The 15,137-nt window shown below is 41.7% G+C and overlaps 1 protein-coding gene across 1 annotated transcript; it reads left to right on the forward strand.

The window, feature by feature from the left end:
* The first annotated feature begins 1,214 nt into the window (after positions 1-1,214).
* On the forward strand, positions 1,215-13,395 carry ppm1la (protein phosphatase, Mg2+/Mn2+ dependent, 1La). The gene is made up of 4 exons (XM_061796581.1): positions 1,215-2,101; positions 7,303-7,477; positions 8,402-8,563; positions 9,318-13,395. Exons 1-4 carry the CDS (start codon positions 1,703-1,705, stop codon positions 9,671-9,673), a joined length of 1,092 nt encoding a protein of 363 aa, XP_061652565.1. The 5' UTR covers positions 1,215-1,702; the 3' UTR covers positions 9,674-13,395.
* The last annotated feature ends 1,742 nt before the right edge of the window (positions 13,396-15,137 follow it).

The following is a 15,137-nucleotide window of genomic DNA, read 5'->3' on the forward strand; positions in this document are numbered from 1 at the left end:
ACCATGGCTTTGAACTGAGTCATCCTCCATTGCCTTACATTACCCCAATAGTACAACTCAAGCACCTGATAACAAATCAATGACAGAAAACATTAAGTGATTGGACATTTCACTACTTACATGCACGGACATGAAGGGAAAAAAAAAAATTATATATATATATATATATGACTCACGCCGTACGTAGGTAAAAGAAGACATCTAATTTCCAATTATTTAAAAATGTATGACTATTCTACAAAATATACAACTTTTTTTCACATATTACCTGCACTTCAGTCTTGAAAATATACAACTTTCTTTAATCTCGAATATAGACCTTTATCTCTAAAATATACAACGCTATTCTCAAAATTATAGGTTTTTTTTAAAAAAGCAAAAAATATATAACATTTTATTCATGTAATATTATGACTTGAACCCTGAAAAATCTTTTATTTTGAAAATATATTAATTCCTACCTCGAAAATATAAAAGCTTATTTATTTAATGTTGAAAATATGCAACTTTATTCATCTATTACGACTTGAGCCTTCAAAATATACCATTTTATTCACGTAATATGACTTCTCAAAAATATAAATTATTCACGTAATATTACTTCAATCGAAAGACTATCCATCTTTACCTAAAAATACTTTAAACCTTTTTTTATATTGTGATTTAACCTTGAAAATACACAACTTTATTCACGTCACAACTTTTTGTGTAAAAAATATACGACTTTATCAATCAATGAAAAGTTGATCTTTACAGCACTTTGCATACAAAACATGCATATATTATGTAATATTACGACTTTCACCTCGACCTCCACCTTTGTTTTTAAAATGTACTTTAATATCACAGAGTATATGATTAGACTTAATTAATATAGGATTTTGACTTTGACCTAAAACATTTTTAAAAACATCTTTCTTCTTTAAACGTTACAACTTTATTGTCGTAAAATTAGCCTACAACTCTAATCTCATGGTGTAACATTTATTTTTCTTTCCAGTGTGACCCTAATACAGTACTCCTCCTTGTTCCTTGATCCAATTTTCCCATGGAAATTCGAAACCTCGTGAACAAAATACGAGGCGAGCGACACATCCGAGAGCCTTGCGCATTAACGCCCCAGCCTTGATGAGAGCACAACGAAGTGATGCATCTCATCGTTTTTATAGCATCTTTGTTCAACTGTGCCGCGTCTGTGCACTTACATCCTCGTCGACAAGGTAAACGAGTGCATGTCGTAACATCCGCTGTAGATTTTCCAAAACAAACGCGTCTCATGATACGTGTGTATTATTGCCGTATTAGTTTGCCCTTGTACATTGTAGAATTTGAGGTTCGTGTGTGTTAAATGCCGAACTGATTCGGGGTGCGCTATTAAAAGGAGACAATCCAACTGAAAGGAGGCAGGCATTTCCGGCCCCCGGCCCTCCCCCGCGTCGCTCTCATCCGGGGTGGGTCGACCACCAGCAACTTCCGCGTCCCCCTCCTGAGATGGACCGCGAGACGTCAGGCTCAAGTCGGGAGTCGTTTCGCTGCTGAATTAAGGACGAAGCGAATGAGGGTGGCCCCGGCGCCTGTGTCCTAGCCGCCCGGTGTGCGGTACTCGCGGCCGCAGAAGCTCCGCAGGCCTCTCGGTCGAAGCGGTGGTGGTGCGTTCAATGCTCCCCGTTCATGGCGTGAACAGTGCTTTGGGCGGCGTGTGATGATAGGAGACACGATGACGCTCTTGTCTCTTCTTGGTCGGATCATGCGCTATTTTCTCTTGAGGCCGGAGACGTTGTTCCTGCTGTGCATCAGCCTGGCGCTGTGGAGCTACTTCTTCCACACGGACGAGGTGAAGACCATCGTCAAGTCGAGCCGCGACGCCGTGAAGATGGTGAAGGGCAAAGTGGCCGAGATGATGCACAACGACCGGCTGGGAGGCCTCAGCGTGCTGGACGCCGAGTTCTCCAAGACCTGGGAGTTCAAGAGCGACAACGTGGCCGTGTACTCCATACAAGGCAGAAGGGACCACATGGAGGACCGCTACGAGGTGCTCACCGACATCGCCAACAAGAGCCACCCGTCCATCTTCGGCATCTTTGACGGGCACGGCGGGGAGGTAAGCGGCCCGGGCCTCCCTGTTGCACCTGAATGCGTCATTTGGTCTCATCTGGACCCCAAAATACAGGCTCACCATCACTGGATGCAGACAGGAAACACACACTATGACAATGTTGCATGTTATTTGATTACATTGTGCACTAATGTGACAGTTGGCTTTAATGACATTAGTGTTACTCACTATTTATATAGTAGTAGTAACCATGTGTCTCCCCTTTTGTCAAACAGAGCAGTTCCCGTGCTTAGTACTGCATAGTTTCTTTGTGTGCACCCCCCTTCTGCTGGCGCTATCACAAAGAAAGTGTGTGTGTGTTTTGTCTTCATTACACTCCCTGTGTCTTCAAGGGTCAGTGGATTTCATCAGACTGGGTATCCTTGTGTAGCCATCTGTCACCAGTGTCCCCCAATCCCCCAGAGGTCCTAATATATTTGCCAAATAATACCACAGACCCTCCAAGGTCCACCAGTCTGTTCGAGCAGTGTTTGGTGACACTGATCAAAACCTCTATTGAGCCAAGGTGCACATTTTAAACTTTAGGAAAAAATATTCACAGCACATCACCAAAGAATAATATAAAAACAGTAAAGTGGGCTGGGTGGCCGGTTGTCGGGCCGCCGCTGGGTCCCTCGGTGTGGGACGTGTCCCGTCCGCCGGGCTGCTCTCGGTGGACCTCTGGGCCTGATCCCGCCCCTCAATTGATTGGGTCCTCAGCCGCCACGGTGCGGCCACAGCAATTACAGGACACTTCTGTCAGTCTTTGTGCATGTAAAACGGTATTAATTCACTTGCATGTATCTGCAGCCACAGACCCCTTATTGCAACAAATAACTCATTAATATGCAAATCGCTTGTGTATCCCCTCACTTATACTCTCGTCCTGTACAGTTTTATAATTTACATAATTAATGCCACCACACTTCAGTTGTACAGCCAGGTTCACGACCCTGGTCCTGCATGCTTCTTCTCCTGTCCTTGTCCTGTTCTATCTTGTCCTGTCCTTCCCTCACAGTGTGTAGCACTACAGCCCCATGCAACACTCATATTTAATGTTTCATTGTTGTAGATAATTTAATGATTTACTTCACTCATTCTGTTTACAATTAGTGCTGTGTCTTTGTTTCTTTCTCCCTTCAGGAAACTTTGTTCTGTTCGAGTGATCAACTGATTCTCAATATACCTCAATTATAATACCACAGCAGAAGCTTAAAAACTCCACTGTGACACAGTAAAACTGTTTCGGCATAAAAGGGATACAGATTTTCTATTCTGCTTGACCTAACAGCCGAACAGGACAAAAAAAAAAAAAAAAAAAAAGTCGAACAGAACAAAGTTTTTAGAAGGGAGTGAGAAAAGAATACAAAAGACAAAGCACTAACTGTAAACAAGATGAGGAAAGTAGATCCTTATACATCTAAAACAATGACACATTAGATATGAATGTTGTATGGGGCAGTAGTGCTAAACCTTGTGAAGGAAGGACAGGACAAGATAGGACGGGATAAGAACAGGAGAAGAAGCATGCAGGTCAAGGGTCGTGAACCCGGCTGTACAACTGAAGTGTGGTGGGAGTGGCTATGTAAATGATAAACGGCTATAGGATGAGCGTGTGAGTGAGGGGATACCCAAACAATTCGCATATTTAATGAGTTATTTGTCGCAATAAGTGAGTGGCCCCATACCCAGCAAAAAGGACGCCTATACATCCCTATGTTTGAGGCGCAAAAATACTGTATATCCTCTTAAAGGGGTAACTAAACCCCAACTTTTTTTTTGCAAGAATACGTTGTGTGTATCAGCACTTGTCAAAACACGGTTAAACAGAATAATTAATCAATCTCCAATCAAGCCCCAATATTGCCCCCATTAGCTATCGCAGCCGATTTCCTTGATGGGCCCAACATATTTTGTCGCGAACGACAAAACTTGTAGTGTGACTTGATACACGATCAGCGATTTGGCCCTACGATGCCGAAAAGAAAAGTCTAGCGTGTTAGATTTTTCTGGATATCTTCCGTGTACTGTAATATAGCAACAACAACGCTCCGACAGCGCAACTCTCTCGACCAATAGGATTGCATATTGTGACCGGCGCTTCGGCCCCCGTGCTTGCCATTGTCAACATACTTGCTCGCCGTTGTCAACATTTATTCATGCGCACAATCCAATGTTAACAGACGCTTTAGCGCATGATTCGACAAAACGCTGGCATGTTTACGTACCACCGTTAGTGCTAGCACTAGCTTGCTACGCTGAATAACATTTTGTTGCCTGCTTGCTAGCCGTATCATATAAAAAAAAAAAAATAAACACGTGAACACACCTCAAGCAATCCTTGAATGAACGTCCTCTACTGAGCACCGGTGACGACCACCACACATTTTTCCTCATTTTGTCACCCCCCCCCACACACACACACACACACACACACTATACGTTGGCACGGTACATTGTTGTCGTCGCCATGGTGACGACTGTATCCGGTCACGTTTTCTGGTTCCGCCTCTCCGACAGTGTTTGATTTGACAAGATAAAGCCCAGTGATCGTAAAAGACGGGATGCGTTAGTATCGGAATACATGTCGTGTAACGTTGACACTGTCTGCCCGAGATACGGCAAGATTTTATGGCAGGAGTCTGATATAGTGCAATCAGGAAAGACCAAATTTGTCTTGTGGTCTGATCCAAGGGGGCTGGCATGTTGGTCAATATCACCCTCTGCGGTCGACCGAAACTAATGTCACGACTGCTCTCACGCATTGCTTCTCCTATATGCAGAACGTCACGTGACCAAACCCGTTAGCGGACTCCCTGTGTATGCTGCGCGATAACTAGCATGACGACGGATGGTGATATGATGGTTTGAACAAAGTTTTAGCATGCTCGAATTCAAACCATCATGTCTTCAACCTGTCGTTATTGTACTTATTGCAGCATACACAGTGAGTCTGTAACCTGTTTTCCAGATTTGGTCATGTGATGTTCCACATATAGCAGAAGTAGCGCGAGAATAGTTGTGGCGTTAATTTCGCTGAACAGCAGAGGGTGATATTGCCGGACATGGCGGCCCCCTGCGACGGATGAAGATTGATGAATTATTCTGTTTAATTCTTATTCTATAAATGCAATATTAATCAGAATATCCTGTTTTCACTCGCGCTGGGACCTTCAATGCATTCTTGCAAAAAATTCTGGGGGTTAGCTTCCCTTTAAAGCCTGCAGTGGCTGGAATATATTCCACTGAATCGTCGCTGGGATTTTCCAGGCCGCGACGAGAGGCTTCTGGACACTGCAGACAGGTGGCGGGCTCATCCAATATGTCACCGCCATGCTCGGTGCTGTGCCGGTGTGTGTGGTCCAAATAACAGCGACACTTCAGCAAAAGTTAACCGTTTATTAAACACGGGCGCACACGTTATTCAGATGTGGCTCACACTATATGACAGACATTAGAGCACATTCTGCTATATACCCATTTTTATATATATATATATAATTTTTTATACATATAAACAGCCTTATATAAATGTTTCTTCACCTTCAGTTCAGGAATAACAAATGGAATTTTTTGTCAAGTTTTGATTTGTAATAGAATGTGTAGTGTTCCCAATGCATTTGCCTGTATTGAAATAAAAGCTATTACTACGTTTCTACTTTTTTAAAATGCACATGTATTATTCTGAATACAACTCCATATTCTATTCTGTTTAGTCTATTATGAAATGGTTAGACTACAATTTCCAGAGCTTTGGCCCAATAAATGTAAGGCAAGCTTAAGGATTTAATTTCCTCAAGAATTTTCGGGTGGATGAAAACTTAAATTAATATTTTTTTAAAGCAATCCTCCTGCTGCAGAGCCACCAGAGAACTTGACGCCCTCTCGTTCCACATCTTGTATCAGTCTTTCATTTCCTGTGGCTCTCAGCAGTCTTGGAGAATGGAAATCTGTGTTTACTCAACGGATTCCCTGTCTATTCCTGTTCTAAAGACAAATATTTAACCTCTACCCAAGCAGAACGTTTCTGGTTTTCTCCCTCAAGATGTGCTTTCCTTCCTGTCTTTAACTTCTTTTCATTATTTTCATTCTATGTCTGTGTTATATTTATTGATCAGGCTATGTTGGGTGCTCTCAAACCAAATTTCTCAGATTTCTGGGTCTTTGAAATAATTATTAATACTGATGTCAACATGATGCAGTCATTTATCAAACTTAAAATTTAAGTAAATGGCTCGCACACAGTCAATTTTTGGATGACTATCTTGTTAGCCATTTAGCATTCCTTTACTGACTATATATGTCTACCTCTTAAGGAGAAATAAAAGTGTGAAATTTCTCTTGTAAGGTTCCTCTAACTGTAAAACCGGCCAGAAGTGCCACACAAAACTTTTTTGTTATGTGAAAAATACTAAACAAAATAGTGTGAAGTAAATTAGGTTGGTCCAGGCTTAAACCATAAAAAGAGTGATTAACTCTTCACACATTTGCCCAATAACATTTTTAACATTCTTAAAATTACAAAAGCTAAATCAATTTAAAACAAGGCAAAACCTTATGAAGATACCTGTCAGACAAAGAAGCTCCATTTTCATTACTAAAAATGTTCCTCTTTGCCATCACTGGTAGTGGTATCCTTCTCTTCTGTGGTGTTTGCACATAAAAGAACACTTTTGAGACATTTTCACTGATACATATGGTTAAATTCCAAATTTGTTTTTTTTCCCCACTTTGGATGTTACACCGTAGCTACTGTATGTAGTATATATAATAAAATACTTCATTGTATATTGTATATACAATAAAATAAAACATATTTGGGTATTACAGCACACTATACCTAAATATGATGCAGATCTTCCCCTGTAAAAAATAAATAAATAAATAAAAATAAAAAAGAATTAACACTTATTTGGATCAGAAGTATAAACTATGTATTGACTCAGGCCATTACGACTATTATGCTTCTCCATAATTATGGCAAGCAATATGAGGGAGAGAGCAAGTGGACCGCAGGCAGGATGGAGCTTGCTTAATAATTCAACAGGAGGGTTCAATATAAGTGACTGTAAAATTAAATGATAAATGATAAGAGCCTTTACATTATTTATTCTAAGTAAAGCTTCAGAAATGGAGAAACTGCGGGAAAGTAACGGAATCTGATTTGTGACATAACATCTGCTTAACCCCACTCACCTTTTCCCCAGGCTGCAGCAGACTTTGTGAAGGCCCACCTGCCTGAAGCCTTGAGGCAGCAGCTGCAGGCGTTGGAGCGAGAAAAGAAGGAGGGCGCTCCGTCGTACGCCGGCATACTGGAGCAGCGAATCCTGAGCGTGGACCGAGAGATGCTGGACAGGCTGTCTGCCAACCACGATGAAGCGGGTCAGTATAGAGGAAGCTTTGTCCTGCAGTCTGCAATTGAAAAGATTGAGCACAACATATAAATCACTTAAGGATTAGAACAGGATTACTAAAAAAAAGGTTTGAGGACCATTTTATATATCAGTAATGCACAAGTTAGAAGAAATGTTCTTGAAAGCTTTGCTATAATGTTACCATTGTTTCATTGATTTTTACCAAAACAACATTTGACCTATCTCAACCACTGAATTAAAAAAAACGCATGACAGTGAAAGCATTTTCACTCACGGAGACAGCACTTTATACACTGCACTTTGTGTATGTGGCACATGGACACATCACCAAACAAAATGCAGCCCCACTGCGTCGACAACTTCACCGAGGAATCACTTATGTGCCACTTATTAGAAGCCAAAGTGAATCTTTCCCTCCAACAACACTCGATGCAGCCCTGCGTACCTTTTTGGCTTTAACATAACAGTCTGGCCGCCGCTTGAAAGTGGTCCTCGAACTTCAACCAGGCTAGCTGGTTAGGTTATTGTGAGGTTTTACGCAAGTGAACAAAACACTTAACATAGTGCGTACAATTAGATGGGAAGATTGAGGAAGGAGATTGATGAAGGAAAATCAAGGTACTTAGCATTAGCTGTAAATCAATGCACTCAATTCAAGGGTATGTTTACACAAGAGCAAACAGCAGTTCCTGCAAAACAATACTGTAAATGCTACAATAAGTATTTCATGCCAGTAGTTAGCAATGTCCCTTTGTAAGTCAACAATATGGGAATGTGCCTTATCCAATTCAATCATCCTTGTCAGCTACCTGTATATGTTTGAGTTTAGAATTTGGTGTACACTGCCAATAGCTAATGTATCTCTACTGAAGAAATAGTACTGTATGTCCCTTCAGCCTTTTTTTGTCCTTTTCAAACGTGTCTTGTCCAGGTACCACGTGTCTGGTGGCACTGCTGTCAGACAGGGAACTAACAGTGGCCAACGTCGGCGACTCCCGCGGTGTCCTGTGCGACAAAGACGGCAACGCCGTCGCACTGTCCCACGACCATAAACCGTATCAGCTCAAGGAGCGCAAGAGGATCAAGAGGGCGGGTAAGATAAGAGGAAAACTATTAGAATAGTCACCATGATGAATGTGCTGTTTCCCAAACTTGAGCCAAGGCACATATTTTACATTAGAAAAATGTCACGGCACAACACCGAACAAAAACATCACAAAATGCATACTTTACATAGCGTATTCTCAATTTAATCACAAATTGACTTAGTTGGTATGAAATCCAGACCTGTTAATTTGAACATAAAGCTATTTTTACTAGGTGGGTACACAGGGTAATGGAGCCTTCTGCCATCTAGAGAAATAGCATTTTACTTGTTCTGCATTTTACTTGTTCTGCCTGTCACTTGTATATGTTGCCGGTATCGATATAGATGAACAACATTTTTGCCTCACTTGTATCCTGTAGTTGTCATACTAGTGTGCAGAAATGTCATGCATCCGTGGAAAAAAGATTAATAGTAACTTGTTCCGTTCATGCGCCACAGTCATTCTACTAGTGCGCGGAATTGTCTTACTAGTGAGGATAAAGCACGTACTAGTACACAGGCCTTAAGCTTGATATCAAATCTATGATAAAAATGGCTTTTCATACTGCCTGGCATACATAGATATTATTTGTATAAAATATTTTCAGACCAATTAAGTAAAATTGGATATAATGTAATATTGGAATTTTCAGCAGCATACCTTATGATCTCTTTGGGAATCACTGGAGGAAAACATTTTCAGTGCTTGGATACCACCTCCTGGTGTGTTCTGACACAGCATCTTTTAACCCTTCCATAGGAGGCTTCATCAGTTTTAACGGCTCTTGGAGAGTTCAAGGAATTCTGGCCATGTCCCGCTCTCTGGGCGACTACCCGTTAAAGAACCTAAATGTGGTCATCCCCGACCCGGATATCATGACGTTCGACCTGGACAAACTGCAGCCGGAGTTCATGATCCTGGCGTCCGACGGCCTGTGGGACGCCTTCAGCAACGAGGAGGCGGTGCGCTTTGTCCGCGAGCGCCTGGACGAGCCGCACTTTGGCGCCAAAAGCATCGTCCTGCAGTCCTTCTACCGAGGTTGCCCAGACAACATCACCGTTATGGTGGTCAAGTTCAAAAGCAGGGCAGGGGGGAGCAGCAAGGCGGCGGACTAGGGCAAGTGGACTGCATGGGATTTTACCCATCATGTAAAATACTACAGGAGGACAGAGACAAGATAGATCATGAGTACTGGCTAAGTGTACAACTATATGAATCAAACACACAAAATTAAGACAAGGGAGCCTGAATACTATTAATAATTGCCCAAGAGAAAGTACCAGCATGTATTCAAGTATTACAGTTTACTGTCCATTACTGATGCAGCCCCCACAGGAGCTTCTTCAGAAGAGACTACGGTCAGTGCCTAATTGTAATGTGTGGAAAAACACCAGCCTTCTTCTTTCTGCATTCAAAAAAAATAGTTCCCATTTCCTCAAATAGTGGCATCTTTCCCAATAGACCCTTTGCCCAAGTTAAACATGGAATTGAACAAATAAGTGCTGTGCATCAAACAGACACCTGCTTTTACCCCTTCAGATATTAAAAGTAGGTGGCTGTCCTTTACTATGCCTAAACACACACCACCTGCAGAGCAGACGGGGAATCTGTAAAGCTGAAGTTCTTGGAGTGTAAAGATTAGTCTCTTCAAATTAACATGACAGGAAGAGAATGCCTCTCTGGAAAAAGCAAGTGATGTATTACATCCACACTAACATCATTCAGTCAAACTAAAAGTGACTCCAATGATTGATGGAGGCCGTGTAAAACCATCCATCCATCCATCCATCCATTTTCTATAGCGCTTGTCCTCATTAGGGTCACGGGTGAGCTGGAGCCAACCCTAGCAGACTCTAGGTGAGATGTGGGGTACACCCTGGACTGGTCGCCAGTCATTCTCAGATTACATATGGACAAACACCATTTACACTCACATCTCTGGGCAATTTAGAGTCTCCGATTAACCTAAAAAGCATGTTTTGGGGATGTGCAAGGAAAGTAACACGAGGAGAACATACTGTAGACACTTGTAAGACAATATTTTATATACTATACTACTATAAAAACATAATATTATGATGAAACTGGATTTCTACAAATAAAGGGAGCCCTTTAAAATATGCCTGCTACTCTACAGTTGAGTTAAAAAAAAAAAAAAAAACACCTCTGGCCACTATATGAGGAAATAAAGTTTGATTTTAACATTGCAGATCTGGAAGAATTTGTCAGTCCTCCCGAAATATGACAGAACCTTATTCAACTTCATAATACAGTGGTGCCTTGAGATAAGCGTTTAATCCGTTATTCGGTCCTCAGAACAGTCGTCCACCGTTCCGCACAAAAATAAACATTATTTACATAATTTTAAATAGAATGTAAACAATCAGTTTTTGCCACATTTTGTACTTCAATTCAATAGACATAGTTCTGCTACTTAGGGTATGCGCACCTTGGCCGCCTGGCAGTAGAGGGCAGACATACGGATATGCATGGAGACGGTCACTCCTCAGCAGGCCGCAGTAACAGTCGTTCTTCGCAGAAGATTTTAAAAAACGCCTGTGAGTATTGTTATATTTTGTGCCTGTGTGTGTTGCTATTTAATGCTACCTTTACATCAGAAGACTTACAAAATATTTGGAAAGACTTAGAAAACTATCATCTCACAAAGGCTCACATCTAAAGACAAGTTGTAGAGATTTTCGTCTCAGACTGAGATTTAAGACCAGCCCTTTGTTTGCAAAGTTTCCTGTTTCCTTTCTTTTTTTAGAGCTCATCTATTGGTATTTGGTTAAACTAATAATATAAAAAGACGTCTGATGTTGTCGTAAAGCCAAGACTAGGAAAAGACTGATCTAAAACAGCTGAGTACTACCTTATACTAAAGGATCAAGATGACGGTACCACGCTGTGACTCCAGTAAAACTCCTCAAATGTTCTTCTGACTTTCAGTTTTTAGTCTGTGACTGTGAAAATCGTTAGGTGTAAGCCCAGCCTAAGGGTTATAACACCTCAAGACCTGCGCCATTCGTTATCCCGTTAGGTGTAAGCCCAGCATAAGGGTTATAACACCTCGACACCAGCGCCATTCGTTATCCCGTCTATGGCGTTTTTCACTGTTTGTTACTGTTTGTTAGCATTAAGCTAAATGGAGCTATGTGGTCTTTTTAAATATGTATTCTCTTTGTTTGATTTATAGTCCATCCATCCATTTTCTGAGCCGCTTCTCCTCACTAGGGTCGCGGGCATGCTGGAGCCTATCCCAGCTGTCATCGGGCAGGAGGCGGGGTACACCCTGAACTGGTTGCCAGCCAATCGCAGGGCACATCGAAACAAACAACCATTCGCACTCACAGTCATGCCTACGGGCAATTTAGAGTCTCCAATTAATGCATGTTTTTGGGATGTGGGAGGAAACCGGAGTGCCCGGAGAAAACCCACGCAGGCACGGGGAGAACATGCAAACTCCACACAGGCGGGGACGGGGATTGAACCCCGCACCTCAGAACTGTGAGGCTGACGCTCTAACCAGTCGGCCACCGTGCCGCCTTGATTTATAGTTTGATAGTAAATTTCAACTGGGGTGGCAATAAAAGGCTTGAAGCTTTTTTGAATAATTGTTCACTATCTCTAATCACGCGGCACGGTGGACGACTGGTTAGCACATCTGCCTCACAGTTCTGAGGACCGGGGTTCAAGTCCCGGCCCCACCTGTGTGGAGTTTGCATGTTCTCCCCGTGCCTACGGGGGTTTTCTTTGGGTACTCCGTTTTCCTCCCACATCCCAAAACATGCGCGGTGGGTTAATTTAAGACCCTAAATTGTCCGTAGGTATGAATATGAGTGCGAATGCTTGTTTGTTTCTATGTGCCCTGCGATTGGCTGGCAACCAGTTCAGTGTGTACCCCGCCTCCTGCCCGCAGTTAGCTGGCATCGGCTCCAGCATAGATAAGCGGTGTAGATATCTCTCACTATCTCCCACTCTCTCACTATCTCCCACTATCTCCCAAACTGCTGCTTATTGTTATGCGAGTTGAGTTCACTGCCACCATACAGCGTTCGTATCTCAAATGTTTGCATGCAAGTCAAAGCAAAATAATAATAATAATTTAAAAAATTTAAATCATATGAATTACAGCCTGTATCTACAAAAAAAACTCGGGTCACTCGCATCTCAAGGCACCACTGTACACACTTAAAATGCACTTTTATTTACTGACATAACACTTCTTCAATGAAGCAAAATGATTTGAATGGATAGTATCTGATGTGGTATATTACCGGTCCTTATGTGTCTCTGAAACTCAAGAACAAAAGTGGCAGCTGCCGTAAGAATCTGAATGATGAGACATGGTGTTGGACTGCAGTACAGCTGCAGCAGCCGTACAGTGCAAAGTAAGGCGAGAAGCCCCTGAAGCAATATAATGTACGGCCAGTGTTGTCAGAAGCGATACATTTCAAGCAAAAGCTACAGTTTTCATTTTAATGAATTATGTGTTCTCGCTGGACTGTGTTCTAGTCGGATATTGTATGATCTGTTGAGCACCATTCCACAAACAAAAGGTAGCATTACTGCATGCATATTCCATTGCATTGTCTTTATTTTGCTGTAATGTCAAAGGTGTTTTTTAAAGGTTTTTATGCCAAATCCGACCAAATTCCCTTTAAAAGTGGCTTCTTTGTGAAAGAAGTTGAAGCGTTTATTTTAATTTTAAACATATAGTACCTTATATGCCTTATTTATTTGTTTTTTGGTGTCAAGCAGATTGCCAAATCTGTGTACTGTATATACATATTGTTTTTGTTCTTCTGTTTTACAATAAAACATACTCATCACATCACTCTGGACCTCATCATTTCAAGAAGGGTTGGGGGCAACCATACATCCCATTGACCGCATTCGGCTCTTGCAATTATTGGATCCTGCCGACATGCAATCAGTCACAAAAAATAAGCTATATAAAACTGTTATTATAAAACCATAAACACTTAACTCACAAATGCTCATAATGCGTAATGTTTGTCTTATATCCTTTCAAAATAGCACCTGACCACAATGTAAAAATCCTGATCTGCTTTTGTCTGCTAGATGCCTTCTAGCAAATAAGTTAGCATAGGAAATAGCATGTTAGCATGTTTGCATTTGAACCGTTCTTTATCAAAATAGTAAGGGCCCAAAGAGGACAATGTTAATTCCTTAACCCTCTGCCTTCCAGTTTACTATACTCAGTAGATTATTTTGCTATAGGTGTATTTTATCATATTAACTGTGAAATTTTACAATTTTAGCTATTCCGTTTCAAGCCAAAATGTAAAATTCTTATCGATCCGCCTCAGCGCCTTCTCTACTCAGGTTGCTATATCTAGCTATATGTTAGCATTTGAGCCATTCTTTTTCCACAATAGTACCTGACCACACGGTACAATGTGAAATCCTCATTGATCTGCCTTTGTGTTTTATGTGATATCTTGCATTATGTTGGTATACAAATTATTAGCATGTTAGCATTTGAGATATTTCCTTTCAACATAGTACCTGGACAATGGGCACAATGTTAAATCCTTATCGATCTGCCTCAGCGCTTCTTATAGTCAGGTTATTATATAGAAATATGTTAGAATAAAAACTGTTAGCATTTGAGCTAATCTCTTTCACAAATAGTACCTGACCATAGGGCACAATGTTGCATTCTTATCGATCGGCCTTTGTGCTTTTGGCACTCGGGATGACATTTTGCTATCTGTTAGCATACCAACTTTTAGAATTTGAGCTATTCCCTTTCAAAATAGTAGGTAGGATTGAGACCAACGTTGAAAATGGTTCGACAAGGAAAGCCCAACTAGCCATATATCTTTCACAAAAGCGGATTACAGATTAGCAACAGGTAGCAGGCCCATTTAAAATGTCAATATGAATTTTTCTTATGACTGCTACTGCGTTGGGTAGTGATGAACTAACTACAAGGCGTTCCAACATTATATTTAACTTATGTCGCAGCTGTGGGAACTGAACTGACCTGGATAAAATAGTATTACAGTCGAGCATGTGGAAGGTGGACTCAGCCTTTAGTTGGGAGTATTGCCGTTCCATCAATAAGAACAGTGGTGACATCACTTCAATGACTGTGCCTGGCTAATATTGTAACAATGTCAACATGGCACACAGCAGTGAAACCCAACTCTTTTCTGTGCGACTCTGAACGTCCAAGTGATGGCCTGTGCCAGGTGGACGCACTCAGAATAGTCTGGATGTGACCGCAGTGAGTGAGTGTTTGGTGACCACAAATACATTACATTACTGCTGAACGGGAACACTTTGATAAACGCATCAAAGACGCAAAGGGGGGACTGGTTAAATAAGGCGCACAGGGGCACATGAGAGTTAAACTTCTGGAGTTTTGAGGAGATTTTGCATCAAAAATGGGTCAGCAAGGTTCCAAATCTCCACCGGAAGCGCGTGTGATTTTCCAGCGTTTGGCCACAGTGGATTTGTCTCACAAGGCGAACGCAGCTTATTCTCAAGACCAGGTCGTGTGGATCCAGAGGTCGGTCAGTCGCCAGCGTGCGCAGCGGCCACCACCAG

Source organism: Phyllopteryx taeniolatus, chromosome 14 (genome assembly GCF_024500385.1).
Source record: "Phyllopteryx taeniolatus isolate TA_2022b chromosome 14, UOR_Ptae_1.2, whole genome shotgun sequence".
Classification (NCBI taxonomy): domain Eukaryota; kingdom Metazoa; phylum Chordata; class Actinopteri; order Syngnathiformes; family Syngnathidae; genus Phyllopteryx; species Phyllopteryx taeniolatus.